Source organism: Kwoniella europaea, chromosome 1, assembly GCF_036810445.1.
Source record: "Kwoniella europaea PYCC6329 chromosome 1, complete sequence".
Lineage (NCBI taxonomy): Eukaryota > Fungi > Basidiomycota > Tremellomycetes > Tremellales > Cryptococcaceae > Kwoniella > Kwoniella europaea.
Window position 1 is genome coordinate 11,179,222 of NC_089487.1, and position 15,001 is coordinate 11,194,222.

The window sequence follows — 15,001 nt, forward strand, 5'->3', positions numbered from 1 at the left end:
AAATTAGACAGGATATCTTGGACAGGACATGGATGGGATGACAGAGAAGGTGATGATGATACCACAAGGGAGGTGTGTAAGTGGGATGATGTGCGTTGACGCTCATTGGGTATGGAAACGTATTGGATAAATATCGTAAATAGCAAATCCACATGTGCATGTATGCTTTGATATACGCCCACTCTATTCTGCTGGATGCACTTGTGTGATTTCAAAGTTAATATATTCACAGAGAAATAAAAGGGAAATTCATCTCATCGTATAGAATAAAATTGGAAAAATCCAATATGTATAAATGTAGAATTCAAAAGCTAACACAGAAGAAAAAGTATATATATATATATATCATGTATGTAGAATTGGAATATCACTTCGCTTCACAAATCAAATGTATCTCATCTCAGTATCAGTTCCCGTTCTCAGAAATATCTTACAGACTGTCCATCATAAAATGGTTATGTATCCTTTTTCCTTCCAAATTCAATTAATTCTTCATCTAATCACACTCAAACTATTTCCATGTTCAGTTAGAAGAACAGATAAGTCAAGACGAACACACCAACCACCAACCCAGCTACAACTTCAAGTGGAACACCCTGTTGACCACCCGATGTCATTACCGCTTCTTTGGCTTTTTCAATTACGGTTTCAGCTCCACTGGTAGCACCGGTATTTCTCTTTCTTAATCCAGTTACCTGAGGTCCGTTCTTAGCTTCTTCCAATTCAGATTTGAGTTTTTCAATCTCTTTCAAAGCAATTGACAATTTCTCAGAATCGGATGTGGTGGCATTCAAAGATTTCTCCAAAGCGATGTTGGTGGCTCCCGCCTGGGCCGGTGTGAGGTCCGCAAGAGGTGGACTTTGAGGTGCGGGTGCGACGGCAGTAGAAGGTGGAGAGACTTGGACGGGAACTGGTATAGGCTTGTCATGTGCTGGAGGAAGAGGTTGGGAAGGTGAGGACTGTGCGTGCGAGAAGATTGCCTATTGAACAGAGAAATCAGAATAAGTCAGCGTACAGTCCTGAAAAAAAAAAAACATGATCGCCGAGAGATAGTATAAAGGTGGATGTGAATTAAAGGTCACTGAAGATTCGAACCAACAGGGAAAGGAGGAGGAATATAAGGTGACTTGGGTGTCTCCCAATACGAGAACCCAGCATTACGAAAGAACTCGGGATCATATTCCTTATCGGGTTTAGTGGTCCAGCGAGTTAACCCATCGTGAGGGAGATTGTGCTGAGCCGCACAGAAAGGAGGATGAAGTGGAGATTAGAAGATATGACAGGGAAAGTATCGACAATGAAGAGAGGGAAGAAACACCATACAACCCATAAATTCAAGATACGACATCGACAACAAAACAAATGTTCAAAATTTCGTTCGTTTCGTTTCGTTCGTTCAACATAATCATCGTTTTGCACAAATTAGTGTAAATTGAAAAGATTTGAATTTCAATCGTTCAATCAATTGTGCACATCGTTTCAAAGAGCAACAACAAACGTCAAATCCCCTCTTCTCACATACACCAATGACAGAAAGTAGGAAAGAAGCAATAGGATGTGCCCGATTGACCATCAAGGTACTCACAGATTCTTCCAGTCTACTTGCCTCTCCTACGTGATCATCCTCTTCTGGAATACCATTTTGACCGGTCGATCCATCTTCAGCAGCGAGATATACCACTTTAATCTTTTGTTCGTGGATAGCTGATTTGTTGGTTTTTTCGACTTGTGACCACTGAAGCACATCACATCAGTACAATATAAATTAATGTTGGTTTGCAGTGTCATGATAGAACTAGATCACGGTGGGGCGATATAGCAAAGGTGCAATGACACAGATCAACTCACCATTTCACCAAGAGTGTGCATCTCCTCATCGGGTGTGATATATGCTGATTGTACCAGGAACTTGTCCTTACATTTTGCGTGAGGAGGAGGTTCTTGTTGAAGTGGTTGGAGAAGCACTACAAGTACAAACACCAAACATCATCAGCATGTGAGTTACTTTGCAGTTACTTATACACCATGTACAGAACTCAGATAAAATGACTAACCTTGTACCTCTACGCTCTCACCGGATTCTACTCTTCCTGAATTTGGTCTTACGCAATATTGCTTAGGAGCTGTAGTCTTCACTTTGAATGCTACAGGGTGAGGGTTGGGGTTGTGGATGAGCAAAGATCGTTTGACAAGGGATGTCAGAGGACCTGCAGGTGTTCACGCTGGTCAACGTTTGTCATACGTATTGGGCTACACCGTTTATGATGCTGCTACCACTAAGATAGGTACGGAAGTCTGAACTTACGAGGGAATCCCAATTGATTGGCTGGACTTAGTTCTACGGACATTGCTATTGCTGTGCTCTGGTTGTAATTTTCCCTTTGTTTGGTTAAGCTAGATTATTAACGCTGAACGTTGAATGATCGTCAATGATAGTATGGGCGAAGAACACGCAGAGTTGTTCAGATACGATGGGATGAAAAGGTCGGAGGGGAGATCAAGGTGCGTCGTTTATGTATGTATGGAGTTTAGAGAACCCGGTTGAAGCAAGGTTGAATGATGATGATGATGATATCAGGGACGAAACACGCCAATTACACGGTATCTGTATTGTCTATCCGCTTGGTTGTGTGTAGGTGTTGTTTTTGTCTGTCACTGATTGTTCGCAGTCCTTGCTCGACTGTAGTCGTCCGATCAATATCCGCCTGAGTGATAGTTTATAGTCTTTTGTCAGTGATTAGACAATAACAATGATATCGATAACGACAATACAAGCTGTGACCATGACGGGACTACAATATGAATGGATTGGATGGATGGGATGGCCCTTGAGGGTTCAGATGGATGATGACGACAATCGCGTGGCGTTCCTGCTCAAGCTGATCAGTGCCACTTGAGAATAACGCCGGTGGATGCAGCCAGATGAGATGCGGATGGAGCCCCTCGGTGGAGGATGTCCGATCCGTCAAAGGTTGCAATGTTGATCACGATCTTGTACGATCCGATCGAGATGAGCAACGTAAAATAAGAAATGGTAAACACATTAATGGCAAAACATAATGTTCTCACTGCAATGAGTAATCCTGACTTGCTTTCAGCAGCAGAGATAGTACTATCGCGAAATTTGGACACAGAATAATCGACAATGACCAAACTCAAGTCGAAAACCCAACCCAATCCTAAGACCCCGAAGAAAGAACCAGTTCCCCTGAGTGAACTGCCCAAACCGACCCTCGTCAAGCCCGACAGGAGCCCAAAGGGAAAAGCCAGAGTGATATATTGGCATCGTACCGACCTTCGTCTGACCGACTCACCAGCCCTGACTAGAGCTTTAGACATACAGGATATAGAGTATTTCTGGCCTATATGGTGCTTCGACCCTGAGTACGTGTACAGACATCGAGTCGGGGTGAACCGATGGAATTTCCTGTTGGAATCGATGAACAATCTGAGTGAAGAGTATACGAAATTGAATGCCAAGCAGAAATTATGGGTTGTAAGGAGTAGACCGGAATTTGTGCTGAGGAAGTTGGTAAAGGATTGGGGGGTAACGCATATCTGTTGGGAGAAAGATAGTAATGCTTATTCAAAGATAAGCAATGTCGATCGTGGATAGTGATTCGGGTTGAGGCTCATCCTTTGTCATAGGTCAGAGATGAGAAGATATTTGCGTTAGCGGAAGAATTGGGTATACAAGTGATAGCTACTCCAGGAAGACACCTGTTCGACCCCGACGAGGTCATCAAACAGAATAAAGGCAAACCTACGATGACTCTCCATCAATGGCAGGGGGTGAGTTCCGACTCCAATTGAAATTGGAGACGGGCGATGATCGTCGAGCTATATGATCCGACTCTATACTGAGTTGGTCTCGCAATACTCCCCATAGGTTACTAGTAAGATGGGTGAAATATCGAGACCGTCCTCCACACCTACATCTCTACCTGATCCGGGACCATCCGAACTACAGGACAACCATGAAGAGGATTGGGGCAAATACGACGGTGTAGATCTGAATGCAGATGTAAGAACAGGGAAGGATACATGTTTTGGTAAGTAGCCCTTGTCATTTGTCCATTTATGATGAAGGTCAGTGATCGGTGGTCGTCTCAGTCGATAATCTGATATCTTCATACATTATCAGATTCCTTGGCTGGCCCATCATCATCCCCATTTTCCGTCCCCACAATGTCCCAGCTCGGTTTCCCTCCTTCCACCACAACCATCAATGGCGGTACGATTGAAGGTCACAGAAGATTAGATCTGTTCTTATCGGATAAAGAGAAAGTAGCAAAATTCTCGAAACCACATTCCGAACCTACTTCGCTCGAACCGTCCACCACGCTCTTAAGTCCATATATCAAATTTGGTTGTATAGGGATAAGGGAGTTGTGGTGGGGATGTAAAGCCGTTGTGGTGGAATATAGAAAGAAAGGTGGTAAGGGAGAGACGAAAGAACCTGAAAATATGTTTGGTCAGGTGAGTCTGTCATCCAAACAATCACGTTTGACTTCTTGCTGCTAAAATCCGAGCTCATCTGCACGTGATCATGAGATTAAAGGTATGGTGTCGGAGAGTCGGCTGACAGTCCATATTCTGTGATAGCTCGAGTTCAGAGACATGTACGCATGTGCTGAAGCAGCCGTACCTCATTTCGAGCGTATACGCGGTAACTCCGTATGTAAATACGTTGCATGGTCTCTACAGAATCAATATGATGATGAAGGGAATGAGATCTTACCTAGACCGAGAGATAAAGATGAACAGGCTGAAGAAAGATTTCAAGCTTGGAAAGAAGGTAGGACGGGTTTCCCGTGGATCGATGCATGTATGAGACAACTCAAACATGAAGGTTGGATACACCATCTGGCGAGACATAGCGTTGCGTGTTTTCTGACGAGGGGTCAGTGTTACATCTCTTGGGAAAGGGGGATGGAAGTTTTTGATGGTAAGTCATTCACAGTGAGAAATGACATGGATGGTGCTGATATGAGAGAATATGGGTAGAATGGTTGATCGATTGGGATCCTGCTTCAAACGTGAGAATAGATTTACCTCTCGAAAGGGATGTAGGCTGATCTGATGTTGTAGCCTGGTAATTGGATGTGGTTGAGCTGCTCGGCGTTCTTCTCGCAATACTGTTAGTATTTCAAATGAATTTTCGATATCGATTAAATCTGATCAGCGATATAGTCCGAGTGTACGGTCTCGTGTCATGGCCTCAGAAGACAGATAAATCAGGAGCATTGGTGCGAAAATATTGTGAGTTGAAGATGCACTATCCTTATTGGAGATTAACGGGTATCATGCTGACTGATATATGAATCGTAGGTCCTGAGCTGAAAGACTTTCCAGACAAGGTATCTACCGTTTCCCAAACCCTTAGCTGGGGCGTTCAACGGCAAAGCTGACTGTGTTGAAACAGTACATTTACTCACCCCACCTCGCTCCTCAAGGTATTCAAGAAAAAGCCAAATGTATCATAGGTAAAGATTACCCTTTCCCCATATTAGATGAACATCTCGAAAAGGAATATTGCATAGCGAGACTGAAAGATGCTTATCATCTGAATTATCATGGTGATCACGAGGATGTACTAAACGGAACAGCTGAGAAGAAGTTGATAGGGATACATGAGGAGAATGGACATACGAGGGAGAAGATCGTTGATGGGAAGGAGGATGAGAAGAAGAGGAAGAGGGTGTTGGATGGGGAAGGGGCGATGGACAAGTTTGTGAAAAGGGAGAAGAAATGAGTTGGTACGGATACAGGACATTTCTTGTAGTATACTCGAATATAGTTAATTATGTTGCGTGATGTGAGGCAGCCTTGCCTAGGCTGGGCACCAATGTATAACTGGTCCAGGAATTATTGGAAGATCAATCGTAACTCTTTGAAATGATGCAGAATTTCACACCCTTACATTTGAATCTTTAGACCAATCCTTTGGCACCATTGTCCCTATAACCCATCTTTCGTCTTATGGTGCATGCTCGTAAAATGGGTATTTTTGGAGATCGTGGCGGGAGGCTTCTCCGTCTATTGAGGCACGTCACAGCATCTTACTTTTGTCCCAAACATCGGAGATTGGTAAATGGTTCGGACTGCATAGGGGATGAACGATGGTGAACGATAATGAGGTTATAGTTTGAATCATACCTTTCTCGTTATTTTCCTCAAAAACCTGGTTGGCCAATACAGTAACAGTCACATCGCTTTCAGTTATCCATCCAATCCTCTAAAGTGTCCTCACACAACTGCTGCCAATCGCGATGTCATAATCATCATCATTATCATCACCCCCGCCCGCCGTCCTCACGATGAATCCAACGATGCACTCAAGATACGAACAACTCGATTTAACTCCATGTTACAAACGTAACAGCCCCTCTGTCAATTCCAAAAACACACTCTACTTCTTACCTTCCAAAGTCTTCGCAGGAAGTCTCAAAAGGCTTAGTGACAATCATCATTATGACTGGTTTACGAAAGCCGAACAGGATATACGGGGAGTCCAGGATGAGATCATTCACACGCTCGAAGAGTGTATCGTAGAAAGCTTCCAGGAATGGCAAGCATCTGGGGAAGGAGAGATCAGGATCGATGATGAAGGGGTGGTCGTCAGTGCTAAAATCGATTTGAGTAAACATGATATGATACCTAGTTCAATCAAGTTGAGGAAATTACCGAAGCGATACGTTCAAACGCTCGAAGATGAATTGAAAATGAATGGGTTCGTTAATGTATCAGTCAAGATCGAAAGTAAGAAACCTGAATTTTACGATTTATTAAGTAACAAAGGCAAGAATCGGACTGTCTCTCAAGGAGTAAGGATTGAAAATGATATTTCTTCTGGAATTTTATCGGTAGATCCGACTTTTCAGAGTTTTGTCATGCAAGGTGGCAGAAGATCAGATGATCCAATGGTCTATTGTCCGCCTAAGATGGTGTCGATGATGTACGATCGTATGAAATCATCCTCAAAAGTGGGAATATCGAGTTCAAGAAGGTATGGGAAAATCCTAAAAAGTGGGATTAATCAAGATATCGACCATTCTTTCAGAGATCCACGTCCAATTCGACATTTTACCAGATTAGATCAGACGCCTAATTCTACTGTTGAGGCAGTCCAAATTTCTTCTAATTGCATAAACCCATTCTGGCTCAAACAATACCCTAAATCATGCATTGATAATCTAGAAAGTATACTTAAGAGCAACATGCGCAGGATGAAATACGAGTTGGTAAAGGTCTGACCTCGATCAACCCCTCTTGCGTTACTATGCAAGGGAACTCAACGATACTTCGATTGAGCGCCCAAGGTCGACCCGATCTTGCTACTAATGAAGATGATCAAGTGTATTATCTCAGTCCAGCTACAATAGCAAGTGTTTTATCACAATTCAGAGATCCCACGGCCCACGGATCACACACGGATGATGTAATAATGGAATCACACTCGAAGATTTAAAGTCTGATGCAAGATGCAATCAGGGAATCTTCTTGGAAGCAAAACAACTCGTTTATTGCGATTCCCATCAATCAGCTAGCCACCGACACCCGTCATGTCGTGATGGGTTCAGCTTATGGATCTTCTTCAAGTCCTTGGTATAGCCTCAACAACCGGGGGAACAAGGCGATCGAGTTTGACGAATTGCATGTTGTCTCATATCCTGAGAGTCATATTGCCGAGTTGGTGAATCAGCTCCAGACGAGCTTCCGTGATGGAGTTGAGCTCAGGGGGGTCGCATAAGGGCATTTTTTTTTCTTCCAAGTATTTATGATATTTATGGTATGGTCAATGGGAGTCGGAAATGCATCATCCAGGTTATGCTTCTGTACGACGATGCTGCCACTATGGATGATGCGAGTTATCCGGTTACTACCGGCCATGTCGATCTCATCCGATCACTCGCTCATGGTTTGACAGCAAATCACAGATCACTCAATTCACCATACAATACATTGATTTACCACAAATCATCGGTATAGCAGATAGCTCCAAAATCAATCCGTAGTTGCACATCGTCTCTCCCCGGAGTATCTGTGACTCAGCAGACCTGTTCAGACTATTTTTTAGATCGGCTGCTCATCGACGTTCACCGACGATGAGTCATCCCTCAACTGCACCCCCATCTCGGCCTTCTTCCCCTGCCCCGCTGTATCGTCGTTCACCTGTTAGGATAGCTTGTGTCCAATATGATGTGAAGGTGAGTATCTGTATCTGGCTCTGAGATTTGACGTCCTGACTGAACTTATAACAGCTAGGGAGGGTTTCCGAGAATGCAGCCAAAGTAGAGCGAATGACTCGGGAGTACGTGCTTAAACGTCCCAGTTCAAGGAGACATAGCAAAGCTGATGCTACTATCGCCTTCCAATAGTCTACAGCCTGGATCGCTCGATCTCCTAGTCCTTCCCGAAATGTGTCTATCAGGATACATATTCAACACGCCCACATCGATCTTACCATACCTCGAACCTCAGCGTATCGGTCCCACTTCACTACTCGCTCGTTCCCTAGCGCAGAGATTGAGATGCCACGTCATAGCTGGATATCCCGAGGCACTTCCTTCCGCCCCACAACCTTCCAGCTCGCTTGAGGGCCTTTCATCCCGATCAGAAAGTAATGCGGGACCATCAGAGATGAAACAGCTCGAAGGGGAGGGGACGGGTGTAGGTTGGAACTCAGCTGTGGTGGTTGCTCCATCAGGAGAAGTCGTGGGTAATTATAGGAAGACTTTTAGGTTTGAAACTGATAAGAGCTGGGCAAGAGAGGGTGAGCCATGTTCAGTTGAACCTTGAATTGCGATAGCTGATGATGCGATGGAAGGTGACGGTTTTATGCATTTTGATCTGCCTGAACCTCTCGGTCGAGTCGCTGTAGGGATATGCATGGGTGAGTCGATGTCTCAAAATGAAGTGTCCGAGTCCTATCAGCTGATCAGACTTCAGATATGAACCCCAAGGATTTCGTTGGTATGTGTTCATTCCTCTATCATGACATATCATGTAGGCTGAGTATTATCATTAGCACCTTGGGATGCCTTCGAACTCGCAAATTACTGTCGAGATAACGCCGTAGATATGCTAGTCGTACCGTGAGTTGCCGGAGTCCGTAATCTGCTGTAACCTTAGGCTTACCAAGATGTCATTGTCACAGCATGAACTGGCTCAGTCCACCTGCTGAACCACCAGAAGTCACTCCCGAAGAAGATCCCGAATCTCCCTCTGAATCGAATCTGAACTATTGGGCCGCACGTCTACAACCCCTACATGATCCTGTACCTGGATATGCGACACCGAGAAATGAAGTTGCAGATCCTATAGGAGGCAAGGAGGTTGTATTCGTAGCGTGTAATCGTGTAGGTACGGAAGAAGGTAAGTCTAATGTAGTGGTAACCTCTTTTCCGAATTGACACTAAGCGTTCTTTTGCGTATATGCTGAACCATATTTTGCCTCGGTAATTGCAGGTACGAAATTTATTGGCACAAGTAGTGTGATGACTATATCCTCGAACCCCTCGAGGATCGAATTGGTAGAATGTTGTAACATATCTGAAGAGAGGATATTGCTAGCTACAGTGACATGATAACTTAATGACGAACGACCCTTTCCAGGATGAAACTGTATGTCTCATCTTATTTTCGAGAATGAAAGCCTAAGCCAAATACGATAACCCGGTCCATTCGATGATGTACTCATTTGAGGGTGCTATCTGAGGGACAAACTTTATTGACTACAACGAATATATTCGGATCTCTCAAGGACCATCAGTAGACTTCATGTGTATGTGACATCCAGCCAGCTGATAATTATAGTAAATGCATTATTTAACGTAAAACACTCAAACACCATTCCTGTGATTATGGACAAAATGAAGTCTCAAAAGCCTGAACCACCGCCGTTACCGTATGATGTGGTTGAAGCCACATGCCAAAGGAAGCAGCAAGACTACAGCTCATCTGAGCTGGTAGACTGTGACGTCCGCCGTCACCGTATCATGACTGTCCTCCCTAGTGGCCTCCCAGTGTCGATAATCGTTCTCTTCTATGTTACAGATTTCCCATCGATTAGGATTTTTGGCGTTACTCGCACGGTGAGTGTCTGAGAAATCGGTGGTTTTCACATTCAGCTTTTGGACGTGGTGGAAATCTCCTGGGCTTTTGATAAACAATGTAGCATCCCTAGGATCACCATTTTGATCTTGATATCGGATGGAAGTATAAGGGATCCTGTAGACTTTATAGCCGTCGTAGGTAGATTCGAAGAAGACAGTATCACATGCAGCATGTCTTGGCTTGCCTGGGGGGGCTTTTTCCTTAGTGGTTGCAATGGCGTGCGAAGGTGTAAAAGAATGTTCTCCATAATTGATGGTTTTATTACCGTGATGCGAAGAGAAGTCCAATGACACTGACTTCATGTTAGAGTCGACGGTTTTATCCTTCATGGATGAAAAGACTCCGTTGTTGGTATCGAAGTTCTCGTACTTGTAGTGGGTATAGTCGACGTCTTTCTCGCCTGAACTTAACGCTGCGACGACTTCAGATCTGGTGGCGGTACCCAAAAAAGTGTTGTCGTATTGAACCATATTGGATAGATTGGTGTATATCAAGTTGTCGTTGTGAGGTGAAGATAGTGAAATTGCAAGTTATGGGAAGCCGTAGGAACGTGTTGATGTGTAGTGGACTATTGTCGTTGTTATTGAGTTGAGGAGTTCATCGGGTCTGACAATGCACTATTTATACCTTACAATGTGTGCAACCAAGGTAGTGAGCCTCGATTAGATGTTCTCCAATTTACGTCATGCTCCATGTCGTTTATATCTGTGCTACATCGTGAATAAAGGAAGTCTTGATGAGGGAATGAAGAGAGATAACTTAAAAATCCAAAGAGCTATCTACAGTATATATTCAAAGGAGCTATATGATGGGAAAAAAGATATATCAACATGACGTATCACTCGAGTTTGTGTCGAGTCATGTCCTAACAAAGCGAAAATCAATAGAGGAGTCTAAATTCTCACTCTCCTTTCAAGAACAAATACCAATTCTCAATCTCTTATTTTCGTCGATACGAATAGAAGGCTGTAGAATGGGCTCTGCCGCAGGACAATGAAGTGAAGTTCGAATTTGCGACAAACTAGTATGAAAGAGAATGCATGTGTTCTAAGATGGGATACCAAAGGTGTAGGCAGATGGGAATCAGATTATTACCAAGTAAATTTAATTATACACATTATGGAATGCTTTAGAAGTAAAAACAGAGAAATTATGTCGATTTGTAAATTTCAATCCCATCCTCTTCCCAATGATTATATCTCTTATTGTGTTATTTGTCAATCCCACAATTTTATCTATTTACCAAAACCCCCTGCCCGCATAAACCTACTTAGAACCTCTTGTGAATCCCTTTTTCTACTTTCAGGATCAGTATTTGGATCCCATACTCTACTACCCTTGCCATTCCCATTGCCCGTCCCATGCGATGTACTTCCCCTAAAGTCGAAACCGTATTCAGGAAGAGGTTGGAGGATGGGTGGTCCACCGGACTGACTTTGGTAAGAAGGTGGTGAGAGTGGTTTTGGGGTTGTATCCGATGAAGTTGATGATCCAGACGATAACGCATTAACATTTTGAGTGTTGTTGTAATTACCTTGTTGTGGTGATTTATTGTATCTTCTATTTGACGAAACAGATTTTAATTGTACTTGTTGTTGCTGGAAGTGATGAGAGGGTAACTGAAATGTCCTGACTGCAGGTGAAGTTCCACCTCCGGGGACGACTTGGACTTTAGCATCTACCTGATTTGGCGATTCGGTCTGAGAGGAATGATCCCTGTAATTGTCATGATCGGGATACGATGTCGAGGGATCTTCAAACTCTCCAGAAGAAGACTGTGAGACTACAGGTGAATCTGAAGATTCCTCATCATCGGACTCATCACCTTCGTCGTCACCGTCACCACTCGTATCGGTTAAAGAACCAGTATTCCTATCCCTACTTTTACCTTTGTTCTGTCTGCCCGTCGAATTTGAGAAATCGATAGTCCCTCCTGCTTTGGGGGTACCAGGAACAGATTGTAATCCACCATGAGAAGTAAACGACCTGATATCATTGGACATACCCATACCAGACATTCTTCTCACGTACTTGTTGATCTGCGGTATATCATCCCAAGCATTCGTATACGATGCCATAGCTTCGGCCATCGATCGAGATGGAGGCGATTGTACAGGTGGAGGCGAGGGCTGGTGTGGTGGTGATCGATAATCTGGTGTGGGTTCTCTCACGAGGATACTTGGCCGTTGGGATTGTGAGTGTCCTTGCTGGGCAGGTGGTGGTGTATCACCTCTGGGGAACACTCTACCAGGTGTAGGTCGACTTTTACCCTTTTGCTCCCATGGGAAGACAGCATGAACGCTCGATCGATCAGGTACTGATCCTGTAAATTGCTTGTACCAGTCATCTTTCCTCACGTTTTCAGGTAAAGTGGGGTACTGGGGTTCAGCTTGAGGAGGTGGAGCAGAGTAATACGATGACTGGCTTCTTGAAGGTTGTTCCCAAGCATTTTGATAGATTGTATCCATTCGAATTGACATCTCCGGTTTACCATGAGCAGGAGGAGCGAAGTGAACGGCATCCCATACAGCAGGTTGAGTCACTTGTTGTTGCAACGTTGGAGGAGGGGGAGCGGCTTCCAATGGTGGGGACGAGAGCGCCGTAGGCTCCACGAGCGGTGGTGAAGGTGGTAAAGTGATACTAGTAGGTTTAGGTCGAGGTTTAGGCATCAACAGGTCCACTCGACCTTCCAAGGGTAAACTTGTATATTGACCGGTCTTGAAAGAAAGTACACCATGAGCAGAAGCAGCTTTCAACTCATCCAGGTTGAGTCGATCTATCGGTTGTTGCGGTGCTCCTGTAGCTGCACCAGACTGGTTCCATGCTGCGATTGTCTCTGGAACGGCGAAACGTCTGGAAATGTCTGGATCATGTGCAGCAGAAGGTCGGACATGGGTGTCATAGACATGATACCATCGATCAAGGAGGGCAGGGTCTGTAAAAGAGAAGTAAGTAATCATCGTGGAATTTGAGAAGGAGGGATGGCGTCGACTTACAATCATAGGAAGGCTCTTTCCCCTTGACATTACTTATACCTGCTGGACGTCCATTGAGATTTGACCATGGTTTATTTGGTCCGATGAAATGGACATTACTGATCTTGTGACCATATCGTTTATATGCCGGAGCCCAAGTGTACGCTGCTGATGGAGTGACATTGTATCTGTGGACAGCCAAAAGGAAAGGTAAGCACGAATGTCGTTTGCGGTATGACGAAAACATTGCAGATCATGATAATTCGACGGGGCTCACGTGAAAGGTAATCTATTCCATTGTCCACCACCTCCTTCTTCGCTGAACCACTCATTTAACAGTCCTTGATCTGCACCATCGAAACTTCCATTACCTACTTCGTTCTCCCTATAAACTCCATCATCTCCTTCACCATCTTTCAGTATACCTTTCAAGCCTATCCAATCGGATTCACGAGGTCGAATGACCATCACTCCAGAGTTGAAGCAGTCCGGCCAGCCTGTATCGGGGCATGCCGAGAGGACGTGTGGGTTGGTGGAGCTGAAAAGGTGAGAGAGTGGTCGGAGGGGGAGAATATCGGCGTCAAGGTAGATCAGAGTCGAAAAGAAGGGATGGAGTCGGAAGAGATGGAGTTTGGTCAGAGCGAAGTTGAGATCAGGTCGGCCTGGCGTATGGACGTATTAGCGTCAGCGTAAGTTCGCATAAGTTCAGACAACACAGTCTGTGTGTCACCATCAAGCCGGGCTTGAGATGAATCGACTCACCCATCAGATGTAATCCTTTCTGACCCGCTCTTCCACTTCCAATCGGTTCCACTCCAATCACCAGATCGAATCCTGCCTTTCTCAATTCCCCAATCGTCTTGGCATCTACGGTTTCGGGAGTGACGAGACAGACGATCTTGAAGTCCCTGGGAGCAGGATGGAGGTCCAGAAGAGAATGAAGGAGGACAAGGGCACCGGGCAGATACGAAGGTGTCGTGAGGAGTGTGACGAATGCGTTGGGGAGTGACATTTTGCCAGATTGTTGAAGAATGATTAGATAAGCAAGCAAGATCCTAAGTGGTGGATGTTGTATTCAAGTATAGCGTGATGTTGATGTTGACAGAGTAGGTGTAGTGTCGCTGTTCTTTTCCTTTTTTGGTTCGCAATGTTGAAGGAAAGGTATGAACAGACCTCTCTGAAAATTTCCTAGATGAAGAGAATGAAGAGACAGTGCGTGAGATCAATATCAGCCCCTTTCAACTTGTTTCGAATGGTATATGGTAATGATGTTGATGCTGATGGTGATGGTGATTCGATCAGTGATCAATGATGAATGATCCATCCATCAATCAATCCAGAGATATAAGGAAATAAAGAGGTGCAAGAGATAGGAAAAAGACACGAGCGAGTGAGACAACCGTCGTCATACAACCCACCCCACTTTCAAGGTAAGAAGCAATTCAAAACTACAACTATGCAACTCACCTAACTAAATAATCTTAAAGCTTAATACGCTCCTTTGATGATTGCAGGTAAGTTACCTTGACGAGTATACCTTGAATCGAAGGTTGGTCGAAAGGTATCTGAGATATCTCGCTACAATTGACAATTTGCGTACGATTTATCCCCACCATGCGATGGCGAGTGAGTACCAAGTGATGGACCACAAGCAGAGCGAGTTGATTCAAAAGTATGGGTGAGGAGAGGAGAGAAGATGTCGGAAGGTCTGTTCGTTATTGTTGTTGGTGTCGGCTGATGTTGTGAACGAAAAAGTATCCTGCTTCTCTCTGTAGACAGGCACAACTGTGAGAGAGAGAGACAGCTTGTACTGCGGTAAGATCTCACAGTAGTGTTGAGATATCTTTGTTTACCAAGGTAAAGGTCAATTGTAGCAACCTGAACATGGGAATTCATCAACCCATAGC

The 15,001-nt window shown here is 44.4% G+C and overlaps 6 protein-coding genes across 6 annotated transcripts; 3 read left to right on the forward strand and 3 right to left on the reverse strand.

The window, feature by feature from the left end:
• Window positions 1-527: 527 nt before the first annotated feature.
• On the reverse strand, window positions 528-2,348 carry V865_004246 (uncharacterized protein; the record flags this gene model as incomplete). The annotated part of the gene is made up of 6 exons (XM_066228031.1): window positions 528-980; window positions 1,100-1,234; window positions 1,586-1,735; window positions 1,849-1,964; window positions 2,055-2,207; window positions 2,306-2,348. The coding sequence occupies 6 exons, from the start codon at window positions 2,346-2,348 to the stop codon at window positions 528-530; spliced, it is 1,050 nt and encodes a 349-aa protein (XP_066084128.1).
• Window positions 2,349-3,145: 797 nt separating this feature from the next.
• Window positions 3,146-5,755, forward strand: V865_004247 (uncharacterized protein; the record flags this gene model as incomplete). The annotated part of the gene is made up of 10 exons (XM_066228032.1): window positions 3,146-3,601; window positions 3,649-3,792; window positions 3,890-4,052; window positions 4,145-4,479; window positions 4,606-4,948; window positions 5,008-5,039; window positions 5,092-5,140; window positions 5,194-5,262; window positions 5,332-5,360; window positions 5,426-5,755. The coding sequence occupies 10 exons, from the start codon at window positions 3,146-3,148 to the stop codon at window positions 5,753-5,755; spliced, it is 1,950 nt and encodes a 649-aa protein (XP_066084129.1).
• Window positions 5,756-6,332: 577 nt separating this feature from the next.
• Window positions 6,333-7,256, forward strand: V865_004248 (uncharacterized protein; the record flags this gene model as incomplete). The annotated part of the gene is made up of 1 exon (XM_066228033.1): window positions 6,333-7,256. The coding sequence occupies one exon, from the start codon at window positions 6,333-6,335 to the stop codon at window positions 7,254-7,256; it is 924 nt and encodes a 307-aa protein (XP_066084130.1).
• An 852-nt stretch (window positions 7,257-8,108) lies between these two features.
• On the forward strand, window positions 8,109-9,590 carry V865_004249 (uncharacterized protein; the record flags this gene model as incomplete). The annotated part of the gene is made up of 8 exons (XM_066228034.1): window positions 8,109-8,210; window positions 8,265-8,314; window positions 8,382-8,776; window positions 8,831-8,896; window positions 8,953-8,976; window positions 9,032-9,098; window positions 9,161-9,378; window positions 9,472-9,590. The coding sequence occupies 8 exons, from the start codon at window positions 8,109-8,111 to the stop codon at window positions 9,588-9,590; spliced, it is 1,041 nt and encodes a 346-aa protein (XP_066084131.1).
• Window positions 9,591-9,959: 369 nt separating this feature from the next.
• Window positions 9,960-10,589, reverse strand: V865_004250 (uncharacterized protein; the record flags this gene model as incomplete). The annotated part of the gene is made up of 1 exon (XM_066228035.1): window positions 9,960-10,589. The coding sequence occupies one exon, from the start codon at window positions 10,587-10,589 to the stop codon at window positions 9,960-9,962; it is 630 nt and encodes a 209-aa protein (XP_066084132.1).
• A 765-nt stretch (window positions 10,590-11,354) lies between these two features.
• Window positions 11,355-14,106, reverse strand: V865_004251 (uncharacterized protein; the record flags this gene model as incomplete). Its single annotated transcript, XM_066228036.1, has 4 exons — window positions 11,355-13,054; window positions 13,116-13,282; window positions 13,372-13,756; window positions 13,857-14,106. 4 exons carry the CDS (start codon window positions 14,104-14,106, stop codon window positions 11,355-11,357), a joined length of 2,502 nt encoding a protein of 833 aa, XP_066084133.1.
• Window positions 14,107-15,001: the final 895 nt, after the last annotated feature.